General features: G+C 39.7%; 1 protein-coding gene across 1 annotated transcript; it reads left to right on the top strand.

Annotated features, from left to right (window-relative positions):
• The first annotated feature begins 670 nt into the window (after positions 1-670).
• matcap2 (microtubule associated tyrosine carboxypeptidase 2) lies at positions 671-15,230 on the top strand. Its single transcript, XM_020638656.3, has 7 exons — positions 671-959; positions 2,403-3,070; positions 6,016-6,159; positions 8,107-8,239; positions 8,651-8,956; positions 9,064-9,161; positions 11,965-15,230. The coding sequence occupies exons 1-7, from the start codon at positions 935-937 to the stop codon at positions 12,121-12,123; spliced, it is 1,533 nt and encodes a 510-aa protein (XP_020494312.2). The 5' UTR covers positions 671-934; the 3' UTR covers positions 12,124-15,230.
• The last annotated feature ends 1,331 nt before the right edge of the window (positions 15,231-16,561 follow it).

Genomic DNA, 16,561 nt, shown 5'->3' on the forward strand with positions numbered 1-16,561 from the left:
GTTCATAAATAAATGGACGGATTTAAAACTTAATGAAACACCAGACTCATAAAAGGTCAAAACCAATTAATATTAGATATTAAAATGAATAAAATCAATTAAGTACAAAAAGTAAAGTTCTAAGTTGACAGATAAAGAAACAAAGCAAATCACTATAATTTTATTTATTTATTAACTGATTTTCACAGAGACCTATTGAGTCTAGGCCTATAGTTAGGCTTACATTATCATGAAGTTTAAATATTTAGGTCTAGTTGTATTTTTAGCAATCATAAGTAGGTTAATTGTTATACCAGCATGACAATATTTGCTTAAACTGTGTTCTTAGTTCATATTATAGATAGATAAAGCATTTAAATTGAATTGTAACATATTAATGGGCTTAAATTGCAAATGCAAAGTATTGCAACCATTCATTTGAACTGCAATAATTGAGTCAAATAAAAGCAAAAAAAAAAAAATCTGAGTTTGAATTTTAAATGTACTAATAAATTCTGCTTAAAATAAGGCAGCCTTTTAATAATAGATTATTTTAGTCTCTGAGCAATTTAGATTAAACCCCGATAGTGGCTCAATCTGTTCTCAGAGAGACTACGTTTCCCATGACCACCTAAGACTGTTGCGTAGTTACCAAACGAAACCATGGAAACAGCTCAGTGAATTCAGAGCCAGTCCCACACAGCCAGCTCGGCTCTTTCTTGGCAGTTTGGCTCGGGCTCCTCCGTGTAGGCGGCACAGTAAATGACAGCTCAGCTGTTAGCCATGAAATAGCTTAAAACATCATTCCTGCGTGTTTCTTACGTAGTCGATATATGTTTCTCGCTTTGTCGTCTCCTTTTCAGGCGTCATTGGCCGGCTAATTCAGCTAGGTTAACGTTCAGTTGCCAATTACTCCTCTGAGGTAGATTTAGATTTACAAAGACCTGAACAGAGGATGCTGGAGTCAATAAAAGTCACAGGTAAGGTTGCATTTCTCTTGTATTTCTGCTATGGAAATAAACACTTAATACTTACAGTTAATAGACCTAAACAATAGTAAAAACCTTACTGAAACAAACATATCAATCATCACTTATTGTAATTGGTTGCTAAGACTTCTGTTAATGCTAAACATGGGCTTCAGTTTGCCATTAATTAACCCTAATATCAATACAAGGGAGTCTACTTGAACATTGGATATATTTTTTTAAAGGCATTAATCTTATAAATATTATCATTTTGTTCTGTATCACATATACATTCACAGTAAATAACTAACTGCATCCTACGCTTTTGTGTGGCATGGCAGTCTCTCTGTGCTGAATCATGCTGATTACTGCTAATCAAGTTCATTATATTTACACAAAGTGCTTTGCTATTTGGATTAATGCTGATGATTGAGACGAACATACTTATGCATTATTATCTTGATGTGCAGCTGAATTATTTCAAAGCTCAGTCAGGACTGTGTTTTCCACCATAAATCTTCTCTTTTGCACACTTTGTACACATATTCACAGTTAATTAGCTTCTTATTTTCAGCCATGTAAATAAGCGCATATTGTCTCTTTAGTTGTTATATTAAAACCATATTTTGCGTGACCATTTCAAACATCTTTTAGGCAATTAGATATTTATTTTCCTTAACAACCTTCTAGTTACTGTGTACGTATAGAGAGGTGGGGAAGTTGTTTACAATATCAGTTTACTTTGCTCCTTTCTACCTCTATAAAACATGAATCAGCCTGTTACGTCAGATGAAGCTGAATTATGAGATACCCATCTGATGTGTTAGATAACACTGTTTGATCTGGTGGCTGAGCACATAACAAATCAATGGAGCTACAATTTGTATTTCTTCCCTCTTACAATCATTTCTATGATGCTGAGCTCATTAGTTTGTGCTGTGTGTGTTTGCACGGTTTCCACCTCAGTGCTCCTGTCCGCTCGCGCTATGATGATGCCTTCAGGTCACCTTAATGGAAATCACAGAGCCCTGCACTCTGACTCCATGCTGTAATGTACTGCCTGTCTCTGGGGAAACGATGAGAATCATTTCTAATGTGAAGGCAGGATAAGATACTGATGCATTCAAGTGAATGATGCTAACCATGAACTGCTGACGTAATGGCAGCCAAAGATGAGTCAGAATAGTTTTTTTTCTAGTCACATCCGAGTATTTTGATTGAGAAAATAAAAGTAAAACAGACAGTTGTGAGTTTGTTTTCAAAGTCATGAAAAGTCATGAAAACGAATACATAGAAAACGAAAGCGTCTAATTTTATCCTGCCTTGAAAGAGGATTAGTCTATCAAGCTTTCTATAAAAGGTCTGCATGAGAAGAGGATTCTAAAGTTAGCAGCAGCCGCCAGCCGAGTCACTGTCTTTTTTCTTACTGGTTTCTCCTCTCACTTCTTCTTTTAGAAAGACTCCGTTGGCCAGAAGTAGAAATGTCCAAGAAGTACATTTTAAACTCTTCTGACAAGCCACTGAGTCCAAGCCAAGTGTACCTGGAGAAGATTTCTTCAGGCGCCCTGAAAGACCTTTTCAGCACTGGCTCCAGGAGCTACAACGTTCTGCTGCATGCTGACAAAGAGGAGAAAAAGACCCCGAAGCAGTCCCCATTCAGGAGGCCGAAAACATCGGTGAGATGCGGCGCCACGTTTAGTAAAAGAAACCGTCCTGGCATGGCTCCTAAGAAGATGCGTTCTCCAGAAGGAGCGGGGAAACCTGCACAGACAAATCGTGTCCTCTCAGGCAGCAACTCCAATCTCCCTAAACCAGCAAGAAACATCACAGTCGTGGGCAGCACCATGGGTCTAAACCCCCGTACAGTCCCACAGCTCAGGAAGATCTCCAATTCCCCTCGCACTAAACTACCTGTTTTGCAAAAAGCAGCGGTCGCACGGGAGGTGGAAAATGCCAAGAAGCTCTGCATCCTTTCAGCCATAAAGCCTACGAATGTTGAGAGAGAGAAGGCCAAGTTTTTTAAATCTGACTTCAACTACAATCCACAGTTTGACTACAGTAACCCCGCCCCACCACTCATCCTGGAACGGCATAACAACGCCTCAGACCGCTTCCTGACGCAGGTTTGTATTTGAAACAGTTTTATTCTTTTGGTTTGGTTAATTTGTGGTGCTGGTAACATTCGTTTAACATCTTAAACTGATAATCTTTATTGTAATTCCTTAAAATGTATTGAAGTTTTCCGAAAAAGCAACCTGTGGTTATATTGTTTCTGAAACTTTTTTCAATAATTGTTCTGCTTGAAAATGTGTTTTCCGCTATGCGACTTCTGACCAGTACACATTTTTTTGGTTAACAAAGAAACCCACATAAAAATGTGCACTTCAGAGCTGAAACATCAGTGTCTGGTTTAATGAAGAACAAATCTGAAAAGCAGCCCTGAAATGTAACCTCCTTACGAGAACTTTGATTTAATATAGGAAGTGGACCGAGCTCCAGCGATGTCATTCCTTAATTTACTGATCGCTCATTTGAAGTGTCATGTTTGGCATTTTGGCCATCATCATCTTAGTTTTTCATTGAGCCACAAATTACTACAGTACATTGGTACAGATGAGTGAATTTACATTGCCACGCCACTATCCTGAAAACAAGTGGAGTTGCCCCATGCTGCCCATTTAAAAACACTGCAGGTTAAAGGCTCTTCAATATTGGCTTCACTATAGAAACAAAGAGGCTACGTTTATATACAGTCAATAGTTTAGTCTCTGTGCTTTCCTGGAAGTTGTAAAAGTGCTTAAATAAGGTAAAAAAGGTTAAAGAGAAACTCACAAACTTGCTTGCATATTGCAAATAAAATGTTCTCATTAAATGCAGTCTACCAGTGTTTGTCCCAGAGGCAGTGACAGGTCATTCATCACATCTCCAACAACATCCCTAGTGCACGAGGTTGGTGCTGAGCTGGCTGATCTGAGATCAGGAAACCTCTACATGGCAGCACTCAGGTTGGACATTGTGATCACAGGGACTTACTGCCAAAGGTGTTTAGTGTCAGGTCGGAGCTGAGGCAAGCTGAGTCTTTGTCTGAGAGAAAGTGGAAGAAGGAGTCGTAAGTAAACACACGTCATAGGTTTTATTTGGACTGCCTCAGTGGTTGTCTTACAGAGGACCATGTAAGCAACATTAAGATATAATAAGACAGAATTTGTTCTGTGGAAGAAAAAAACTCAAACTCATGTGCGAGTCACGCCACAACGGAAATGTAGTCAAAAGATCGGATGTGTTTCTGGTGAACATGAAAACAGTTGTCAGGCGTTCTGTTTCAGGCTCTTTAGTAACTCAAGCACTCTGAGAGCACAACATGGAAAGAGTGAGCACATGCAACAGGAAATACAGTAAGATGATACTGCAATTTATACTTGTTTTTGTTGTGGACTCTGCCCTACTTTGTCACGTTTTTTTTTCACTGTTAAATTTTAAAGGTGGACAGTATAAGAATTGGACAAAGAACCAAGACCTTTGAATTAGTGCATTTTGAGAGGCCCAGCTGTAACGTTACATTGAAGCTATTTAGTTAATGCAACTAAACATAGCAGCAACACAACATGAAGATTCACTGCCTTGCTTCTGCATAACATGTCTGCTACATAGGGAGATCAAGAGTTGAAGTCTGAGCCTTTGCTAATGCTCGCCTGAAAAGCTCAGGTGTTTGTGTAGCTGTCTTGTTGAGTTGGCCCTTTTGTCTAAATTTCAGATACTTTAATACTGTTTATGAAAAAGTAACAAAGCTTTAAAAAAACCAAAAAAACAGATCTTCAGTCATATTTTTTAGCCCAAACAGAGAGCACACTGACTAAATTGCACAAATAGGTTGTCAATGTTTTTTTGTGCAATTAAAACAGTGTGCAGGGTTTCTTGTAGGAAATGATTTTATACTGGGTGCCTTGGACTTTTATATTTTTCAATGTGCTATCAAAACAGGTAGCAACAATGTATTTTAATTTTGTATCATATCAGAGTATAACATTCTGGTATCTTGAAAACCCCAGGCCGGTCTGTACATCTCTGTTGGCTCTGGATGAACCTTTTTAAGCACCAGTCAATGGGTGATGGTTGGTGTCAAAACATGTGGACATATCATCATCTGCCTGAAAACAGAAAAAGCCAGGCTCTGGCTGTCAGGCTAAGGGAGAACATAAGGTTGGGTGTTAATTTTTCTTTTTGTTCATGAGAACTTGCAGGAACATAAAATTGGAGAAAAAGAGGTTGTCATGTTCAAGACATTTCCAACTGCATTGATTTAAGTTGGTGAAAAAGAGCAAATTTTTTAATTAATTTAAATTTGAATGCTGTACATAAAAGCTAAATGGAACCATCTCATTAACCAGATATTGCATAAAAGAAGCTTTAGGGTATTTGTACCTGTTACTTTCACTGCTGTTTTTGCCAACTCTCACTTTCGCTTCCTGTAACTGTCCAATCACCAGTCTGATCCATCTCTGTTGATGCTGCTCACAATCTGGTGATGTGAGGGGCAGTTGGATTGGACAGCTGGTTGATAAATAGCCAGATGTGTCCCTAGCCTTGGCTGGCATGCCTCCTTCATTTGTCGAAATGTTCCCAGACTGTCAATGCTGCTAAATTTAATTTTGTAACCAAAGCAGCTGACATTGTTTCCTCTCCAAAAAAAAAAAAAGACTGAACCCTGCAGTATCAGAAGGAAACAGACAGTGAGCAGGAAAAACTATGCGATTTATTCTAGGTATAACAAAGTGGAGCATTTTCTTAAAAACAAAAAAAAAAGCAACTTGTGTTGTTGGTTCTCATCCTCCTTTGGTCGGACGTTTAATGGCAGGATTTGGCCCTACACCAAACCCGAGTACAGACCTTTGGGGACCCTCAGGATTTGGTTTGGATTTCTTGCCTGCTGGACTTGATTTTAGCAATGCAGTAGCAGTTAATTCGTGCCAGCAATTAGGAGCTCCAGAGGCTGCAAAGTACTTCATATCAAAGACAGTCATAGTCACAGGCCGCTTTTTTTACGTAATGAACTTCACATCTCTTGCAGGCAGTGCACATCATGGAGCTGGCCCTGCAGCGATATGGCAACTATGAGAATTTTGAACAGCTCACCGGGGGCAACCTCCTCACCAAGAGTCGCATCTGGCACAACGTCAAGAAGTACATGGAGAAGGAGGGCTGCATGGGGGAGGTAAGAGGACAGGAAACCTTGGCATTGCTTTTTATTTGCACACTCACATATTTATTCACAGTTTGAGTCAAACGGAACTCAATCCTGACCATCCACTCTCGAGCATTTCACTTACAGTATAAAGGCTTTAAAGGCTGTAATTTAGAGCTGAGTATTCTCTATGGCTGCACTCTGTGTCACTGTGGATTTGAATATCATGGTAACGAGCAGCAGACAGCAAGGCATCAAAGTGAATGAGCTCCGGGGAAAAGACGACCTTGCTAAAAGAAACCACTTCACTGAAGTCATCCGGCAATCGTCCTTTGCTGAGCTGTGTTTATGTAACCATACACAACTACATATTACATCACCAAGTTATTCATGTTCCACTGAACACATTACATCACAAATACACACACACCTAGTGCATGCTTGGAGAAGTCCTAATTGGTTGAGAAAAAGTTAAGCGTTATGTTGAGCTAAGACACAAATGACAGAAGAAAGATTTTCTGCAAAGTTGAGCATCATCAGTTTTAGAGTAACTCAGATGAAAACTTTCAGAGTTCGTCCATAGGGATATGTTAGGGTTTGCACAATGTCGTTTTTTTTTTGTTGAGAGTTTACTCTGACATATTGAAAGACATTGAATGCAGATTGAAACATAAAAACATACTTCACATGTCTTAATACGGCCACCTTTGTCAACACCTTCGGCAGTCCTAATTCAATACATTCAATGTCTGGCCTGCTGTTAACTTGCACTGCCACCTCTCTTTTAAAGAACTTGAAGTACTTTAAAAGAACAAGTAAAAGGTTAATAGGTATGTGAATAATGTGGCTTGACCAGTGATCATATTTACAAATAATTATCTTCATTCAAACTCAGAATTTGTAATCACAGGCTCACTTTTAAGAGTTACTTTCTGAAGAAATCCAAGTAGCCCAGACCAACCAATGCAAGCTTTGGTTGTTAGCAGGAATAAAAACAGCACCTGATGTGGACAGCAAAAGAACGCAAACCCAGAAACCAGCAGCTTTGATTGGGTGATGTTTACAAATGTATTACTTGCTGTAAACGTCAATGAATGAAGACAGTATTCTGGGGTAGATTTCAGCTCCTAACCTTTGCTAGTCAGACTGTAGGCAGTGACCTGAAAATGGAAGAGGGAGTGTTGGCCTGGATATCAGATATCAGTTATCTGAATATCGTCTGGCTACACCAGAAGCTGTAAAATATTGATCATCTGCCCGAGAGTCTAACTGGTCGTCAGTTAATGGGATCTGAGATTGGACCAGAACCTATCAGGCATAATGAGTGTCCTCTTTACAACCTAGGAAAAAAAGATAGTGGGACAGAAAGCACTGCAGTGTGGGCAAAATATTTGAAGTGGCAGTTTTCTCCACATATTCAATAAGCTGAAAGTTATACGCCTTTACAAACATTAAACCCCTAACATTTCATTGTGATGCTTCTCTATTGATGACAACAGACACGTCTCCGTTCTTGTCTTCTAGCACCGCTGAGGAACTTCCATTGGTTTAGTTTTTTTCTCTTTGCCCACTGAGAACATCAGCAGTTGTGTCCTTAAATTCTTGATGAACCTGTTTCATAACCTGTAAAAACCTCTTATAAAGGTTCAATTGTTTGCACAGTTGTAGGAACAACAATAAACAATCGATAGCTTCTTTCACAAAGAGCAACTGGTCAACAGGTCACACACACTCAAACATTCTGCCTCTTCCTGCACTGGACATTATCTATCTTTGTCATCAGTACATACATTTTTCATAGTCCCATTAAATAGAACTAATTAGATACATAAAATAAACTTTCTACACTCTGAAAAACATTCTAATAAAACCCCTTTTGTGTCAATAGCTTGAAATATTTTTGTAAGAGAGATTAAAGGTAAAGAACATAAAATATTGATCCAAAAAGACTACACTGAGTTGTCTCTGTGTTTGTAGATCGTCGTGCAGGTGACAGATGACCTCCTGTCCAGAGCCTCCATGACGGTGGTGAACAGCAGACCAACACTGACCATCAACGTCTCCACGGCCCGAGAGCAGTGGCTGGAGGGAATGCTGAGACATGAGATAGGTGAGTACAGCACAACCGCCCTCAAAATTGGTCAGTATTGCTAAGCCTCTGTTTTGGTTGACAGATCACTTTGAAGCAACAGGTAGCCCGGCCCTAAAGTTATCATCTAATCAACTTTAATGGGACAGATAAACACAAAGTTTGATTGAGGAAAACTTGAAACTAGCAATACGACCTTAAGATTCTTTTGGAAATATTATGTGAGATCATAATTCAAATTTTAGGTTGTTTTCTTAAAGACTTCTTGCTGTTCATCAGACAGAGTGACAGTTTAAGGAGGTTCTGCAGCTGCTTCATCTTTCAAACCAAGAGGCTACATCCCGCTTATACACAATCTACCTGGTTGCTTGTATCAAAAGTGGTATGAATTTGAACTCACCTTCATAAATTGTTCTTGACTTTATCCACCAGGCACACATTATTTCCGTGGCGTCAATAATTGCCACCAGCCGTGGAACAACAGCGTGGGCAGGAAGAAGCACAACCTGAAGCCTCTGAACCCCACAGAGGAGGGTCTGGCCAGCATCCACAGCGTCCTGTTCAGGAAAGACCCCACACTGTGGCGCGCTGCCCTGCTCTACTACACTGTCTACCAGGCCAGCCACATGTCCTTCACTCAGCTCTTCCACAACCTGGGGCGCTTCGTCCAGGACCCAAACACGCGCTGGGACTACTGCGTCCGAGCCAAGAGGGGCCAAACTGATACAGCACAGCCAGGTCACTATGTTCGGATAATTCAACTGTGGTACATTGAATACATTAACATGATTTAATATGTTCAAAAGAACGTCATTTAACTTATTCTATACTGTCTAACACTGCAGGGTGCTTCAGTAAAGACCAGGTCTACCTGGATGGTATCCTGAAGATCCTGAGGTACAGAGACAAGATCAACTTCCCTCTGCTGATGGCTCTAGGAAAGGTAAGGCAGCTCAAACCTCTCTATCTGGTGGTATCACTCATTCTGCTGATTATCCAGAGATTAGACTGTTTTAATTAGATGTTAAGTGTTGTCAAAAAAAAAAAAAACCTGAACCAAGTTGGTTGATGAGATCTGCCACCATTTCCTCCTCTTGGCTGTCCCTTGCTAACAATGTGAACGATACCATGATGTGTTCAGAAGTTCTGTTTGAAGTCAGCATGATGTAACTTTTCTGCAAGTGTAGTGAAGTCAAAACATTTAGATCCATTCGCATTATTCCATTTATGGTGAAACATCCAATGCAAGACATCCTACCAAGGCGTATCCTTCAGAGGACTGATGTTTGTTGATTTCTCTCTACACCTAGATTGACAGTGAAAACAAATACTGAGATTTTGTACATCCATTTTACATCTCCTAATCCTGGTCTTGGTGGCAGCAGGCTAGATATTTTTCTCACTACAGCGCTTCCTGGGGGAATCACAAGACTTTTCTGGACCTATTCCAGGGGTCTTTTCTAAGTTGTACTTGCCAGGCAATCCTCTACAGAGGTCTGTCCAGGAGGCATCGGCAGTAAAAACCCCAAACCCCTTAACTAGCTCCATTTAATGTGAAGTAGCAGCAGTTCTACTGTGAAAAACGTGTAGATATTCTTTCTCCCCATTGTTCTGGCCAGAAGCATAGACACATTTCAACTTTTGCAACTGTCAACACGATTGATGTTGTGTGAATTCAGCAGAAACTGTGTTTTATTTTAAGTCGAGAGAGAAATCATTGAGCCTCAAGCCACTAAGAATTGTGAATCTTCTGACATATGAAGGTTTTATCATAAGGAATAGAAAACTAAGGATTTTTTCAAGATACATTGATTACTATTTGGCTTCTGATGAGGTTATTGTGATTAAATTATCAATGTTTATTCTGGCTTTATTGCACTGCAGTTAGCCGGATTGCAGCCTGGCCGTGATTTGTTTCTGTAGATTCAATAAAACTTACCAACGACGGAAGGACGGGCAATCTGCAGCTGAAGCAGAACTGTGAGCCAAGCCTGAGAAAGCTAACAGCTCATCAAACTGGGCACTGGTCAGCCCAAAGTTATTGGAAGTGGAAGTAAAATCCAGACATTAATCTTATAGAATGAATCGAGATAATCATTATTAATTTTTGTCGCATCACTGGAAAGGCTTCTATTTTTAAGGTTGTTTTACATTAGTGTTAGGGGTGTTGTGTGGTCTACGTGCAGAGGCTATAGTCCTCATCGCAGAGGCGCTTTGCTGCATGTCACCCACCACTCTCTTCTCCCATAGTTCCTGTCTCTCTACAGCTGTACTATCCAATAAGGGCAAAAATGTCCAGCAACAGTCCAGTATGATCTGCATAAACCTTGACGTCATACCAGTATATCCCTTTCTGCATGAGACCTCATTAACCTGCAGGTTTCTGTCTCTGGAGCTGCCACAACAACTTACAGATTGGTAAAAACTGTTAGTGACCTTCCTTAGTCACTGCTCGGCACTGTTCCATCTTTTGTTGCTGCATTAGTTAAGCAGAGGCTTCTTTAATGCTGACAGGTTCTGTGCATCAAAGTGACAGATAGGCCCTCAGTATTTTGCTGGCAGCGTCCTAAAAAAAGAATGAATAATTAATCTGAGGTCCTTTTAAAAACTCCTTCTCTTGTTGTTTCATCATCTAACTGCTGTGGACAAACAGCCCTGCTCTGTTTCTCAACTCTGCTTTCAGTGACATCATCTTTTAAAGGGCATCTCCTCTCTGCCAGTGCTTCAACTACACCACCAGACTAGAAAGTACCAGGATTAAGATCATTTGTGACTTTCCAGTGGCAGAAAATAAAAGTTGAACTACTCAGATGACGGTAGCTGTTGAGACATAGAGTCAAATGAAAGAAGAGCGATGTTGCATGAGGCTTATGTAACAACCTCTCGTTGCAGGGAGCAGACAGTGTTCTGCTTCAGAGGAGCTGAAGGCACTGATGATTGGGCAAAGTGCCTGAATGTGATGTAAGAAGTGTTGTTTTTGTTTTTTAACACACACACGTACAGATAAATGTACAATAAATTTGTAGTCTAGATTAGACTCCACCATGTTGACTTCATGCACCACCACAAGTGTCTGGACACTGTGATGAGGAGTGGGTTTCTGAGGCTGTATCTGAACTCTGCTGAGCTGGAATGGAGGTGACTGTGGGCAGAGGAGAAATGCAGCGACCGCACTGAAATGTCAAACTGACTGAGGAAGAGAAAGAACAGGTTTTAAAATTTGACAGCAGCAGGATGATTGGTTGAGAGAGGTTGTGGAAGAATCGGGTTGGATTATTACTTAAAGAGTAATCAGCTGATCACCAGCTCAGTGGCCTGTTGGAGATGGTATGAAGACATTGAATGAATGTGTGAGCGAATATAACCAGAGTTCCTGCTTGAATTTACGCTGAGCTCCATTTGTTGAATTTGTTTCTTTGGAGTGACAATATTTGGATGAACGGGTGAAGCTGGGGAGGAATTGGTTAGAAACCAAAAGCAAAGAACATCCATAATTTAAGTACACCTGCTTCAGCATCTTTTTACTCTACATGTTGTTTTACTAAATGAACATCCTACTGTTAGAAGAAGCTTTGAAACACGAGATGGAGGCAAAAAAGTCGTTAGGAAAATGTTAACTGACGGCGCACATTAAGTGAGAAGTAGACCGTCTTTTGCATGTCCTTAAAGGTTGTGTTGGTTCATCGTGATTTTGACGTGGAGTACATCAGGTTGATAATCCTTTCTTGTGTTCTCTGTGCTCTCAGGTGTCATTTGAAGACATGGACCGCCTGAAACCGTTGGCCCAAATGGAGAACATACGCATCCCGCACTTCATGCAGGACCAGGCGCGATATGCCGAGCAGCTGACCAAAATAATGGCGGTCAACAATCTCACTGACGAGGAGCTCAAGACCATCATCTGAGCCCTCTCAAACATGTTCGCACCACTGCCAGCCATGGTCCGCATGCCTCAACACCAACACCTTCATCCTGCATGGTAGCAGAGTGTGTGAATCGTGCCGTGTTGCATGTAGTACAAAGTTGTGTCTAACCGGTCACATTAGTTTAATCTGGTTAAGCTTTTAGTTCAACATCTGTTACAGCCGAGTCATTTAAAACAGCACAAAGCATCCAGTGAATCATCTCACATTGTGTTTAGAAGAGGTGTAGACTGAACATTTTCTTTACAAGTGCCAACACAATACAGGACCACGATTGCTGTTTTAATAATAAAGATATATATACATATACCTGTTACATTAACTTCACTTTTCTACAACATGTATGATGCAATTAGTGCCAACTTCTTTTGACTTGATGATGTCTGACACACGTTTTTTTTTATAGCTTATTGAATCCATTTAAGACCACTGATGACATGCTCAGGGTGGGAAGCTGTTTTCTTCAGGATATTGTCATCCCCCGGTGCATTACGTCCAAGTCATATAATTGTAGAAAATCTGACAAATGATTTCATGCATTGATTGATCCCAAGACAAATCCTGAGGGATATCAGGCCGGATAACCGATCAGCTATCTTCTGACAACAGCTAAGATAAGTCTCAGTTTAACTGTAAATAGTTTGTTTCTGAGTCTTCACTCTTGCAGCAGCATGATGTGGAAGCAGACACAGATTTGCTTGCGATTGACTTGCATCACAAGGACTTAACCTTCCTGAAACAACAACACCATGCTGCAGCTTTGTAAAGCTTTGTCAGGTCTGTCCTCAAGAGAAGAAGAAGCAACTTAAATGCTTGTGTGTTGAATCTGTTGAATACAGATTGTCACTCTGGTTTGTCTTCTCTCTGTTAGTCATATACAACAATTTGTCAGGATGTATACAATTGTAACCTGGATCTGCAGTGTGATACCCTCTCAGAAGAAGTGTTTGAATATCCCACCCTGAGCATGTTGGGGGAGGAAACAGCCACCTTATGGATACGGAGAAGATGAACTAGACTACAGCCTGATTGAAACTGGATTCTTAAAATCGTAATTATATATTTGACGAAGGTCACATTATCCATGCTTTGATACTCGTTTTAAAAGGATGTAAAAAGATTGGAATGAATTCTTTAAAATTGAAAGAACCCTCCTGTACTATATCTAAAGTGCACAAATGCGTTGGCAGCGTTTCAGTACATAAACTTTGCCAATGTATTTGTGATATAGTGCAGGAGGTAACTTGCAATCTCTGAAAATGTAAAAACATTTAATTCACCAGTATAGAGTACTTAAAACTTTGTTTGTTCCTGTGGTGCAGAAATGGATTATACGGATTATAGTAACAAAAAGATTCTAGCATGATATCTAGGTGTAGAATTTGGGTATTGTCATTACACTCTCATATTGCATACTTTCAAAACTGAAACCTGTATGTCTGATATTTGTTTAGTTTTTTTAACATAGCAGTGGGTAACTTTGAAAAAGGATGCTATTATTGTGACAACGACAAATTGAAACACACAGCATTCAATACTGAAACATCACAATCATAGCAGAAGAAATGAGACAAGTCATGTGAGCAGAAATTTTAACTAATGGAGTAGATGGAAAATCCTTATAAATGTGAAGCTAGTTTTTTCTTTAAAGAGGCCTTACACTCATGTTTGATTCTCCCTCAGTAAGGTAACTTAAGTAAAGAGATATACTTTACTTTGAAGCGTATTTAAGGAGAATGCAACATTGATAGCACACTATTTAATTTGAACAAAGAATATTTTTTATTGTAACTTTTTCCAGTTTATGTGGCATCCAAATAACGCTAACAGAGCTGTTATTTAAAACAGGATGTTAAGAGTTCATTTCTACCTGTAAAGAAAACAGGTAGAATCTGGATTATTTTAGATCTAGGTCCTTTTTGTACGTGTTGTTTATGTAAAGCAAATATTGTTTTTGGATCCAACCTGACCATTTTGAAACACTAAAGACACAAAATAGCCGATTGATGCAGCGGTAGATCAGCACCTCCTGTGATCTGGGAGGTCAAATAATTATAATAAGATAATAAATACTTATTTTACCCCTCGATGGAGTCCGGTGAGGTTTAAGGTAGTAATCTTATGACTGCTTCCTGTCAAAAAAAAAAAAAATAGAATATAACCTTTACAAAAAACAACAACGCTCTCACTCTGTTTTTAGAGTTTTGAATAATAATCTGAGCCTGTCGCTGGCAGAAACACGACAAGACAAACAAAAGCAGAAATGTCTTTCATGTTTTGTGGACACTTGTGCATGAGTAAGGTTAAGTGTAGTCGAAATAGGGATCTTCCACTAGTTATAGAATAAGCCATGATGAAGTTATTGATCTAGTTTAATAGAATGGTTATCTGTCTCTCTCTTGAACCTGTGATCTAAGTGTACTTATCCAGTGGTTTATATATCTGTCTCTTTTCTGAAGAGGAACTCATTCTTGCACTTTGTTCCCCTCTTAGATACCGCACCTCTTAGAGTCACTATTTTTGTACAGTACAGATGTTCTGATTTCCAGCTGGTCCTCAGATGGTTCCCAGCAGCTCTGTGTTCGCAGAGAGCAAAGTGAAAAGAGCTTCATCACTCGGCCTGATACTCAAAGCTGAGCCTGAGCAGCTTTGCTTCACTTTTACTGAGAGGACGATAAAGTGAGCGAGTGGTTTAAAACACTCGCAGAGTTTGTTCCTCTTTCTGCTCCATGAAGCCCTCGTGGTTCACGTGCACTGACTTGAAGCCCAGTTTGACTATTTGCACTTCTCTACCTTTGATCTACCTTCTTTTTCAACTGCGCTGATATGAGCAGTTAGTGTGTTTGTGACGTTTATACAGGCTGATGTGTTCACGTGTTACCAAAAAAAAAATCGAAAGCCTCGTTGTCTTACCGTCATACTTGATGAGATTTTGTGTCAAGACCTAACACGAGGAGCATGTGTGTTACTCTGCTTCCTCAATTAACCCTTAAATGGCACACGTTAATCAAGATGTTTTCTATATTTTAATGACTTTTTTTGTGATATTTATGAAAAAGAATCTTTAAATAAAGTGGACTCCCTTTAAATGTGTTTTGCTTGTCTTCAATGATGAAATGAATGACATGATTTGATTTACAGAACCTGGATTTGATATTTTTAGTTACATTTTGAAATACTGACTCATCCAAGATTAAAAATTGTGCTTAGCTCGATTCCACATAAAAAAGGGTGTGGCATCTACATGAAAATATTCTGTGATCCTCATACCAGCACATGTTTGACGTTGCCAGAACTACGACTTTTAGACAAATAGATCTACACGGCCCCACCCCGCGGCTGCTGCGTTCCCCGCGGTCTTGTTACACCCCAACATGCACAGGGGTGCAAGGGCCCTTCATCACCGCTTGCGGTTTAAATTCTTTATTATGGGGCTCTATGGAAATCGTCTCACTCGTGCAGCCAGCCTCCAGTGGCTGGTCGAGGAACTGCAGATTTTGGCACTACAGTTTTCAAGTCAAGTTTTTTCTTATAGCACCTTTAAAACACTCAGCTGACCAAAGTGCTTTACATACAAGGCATCATAGAGAACAGACACATGTAATAACATTTAATACAGAATAAGGGAGAAATAAAAAAATAACACAGAAAACAATTTTTTATAAAATATTTGATTTTTTTTAAGCGAATTTCTAAGTTCCAGGGAAAAAGGCGGGGTTTGAATTAATTTAATGAGTTAGCGCCTCTGATGATAGGAGGCAATGGATTCCTCTGACAGGAGCCTACAATTGAACATACTTCAAAATACATACAATAAATATAAATTCATTTTCAATAAAAGTTTTGGTAAATTTCTCTCTTAGCACACACACACACACACACACACACACACACACACACACACACACACACACACGCGTCCTGAGGTGTCACCCTGCTCGTTCTTCAGAGTCTGGTTTCACTGGGGGAAACTTTAAACCATTGAGTGTTCCTGTGCTGACTGACTGCTACAAGCAGCGACATGTTGGACAGAAGGTGTCAGTGTACAGGACACAGCAGACCTCACCTGCACACCTCCTTATGTCCATTTTATCTCCACTGTTATTCAAAGGTATCAGAGTGTTTAATATCAATAAAACTACTATGGGAGAGTGACAGGAGGAGACTTTTTATTTTACGTTTGTATAAACTAGTCTGAATGTCCAGAATAATGACGACATTTGAGGATAAGTGCCATGATAACAAAACAAGAACGTGTTTTTATCATTTTTACTATCTATCTGCATTTTTTTGATAAAGTTGAGAGGTCAAGAATAAAGTTGAGTATACCGGTAAGTAGCAAAATAAGAGCTTGATTGCACTTCTCTGTCGTCAGAAACACACTTTGAGGTAATTTAGTGTTCATAGATTTGGATAGAAA

The sequence above is a fragment of the Labrus bergylta genome, chromosome 19 (assembly GCF_963930695.1).
Source record: "Labrus bergylta chromosome 19, fLabBer1.1, whole genome shotgun sequence".
NCBI lineage: Eukaryota > Metazoa > Chordata > Actinopteri > Labriformes > Labridae > Labrus > Labrus bergylta.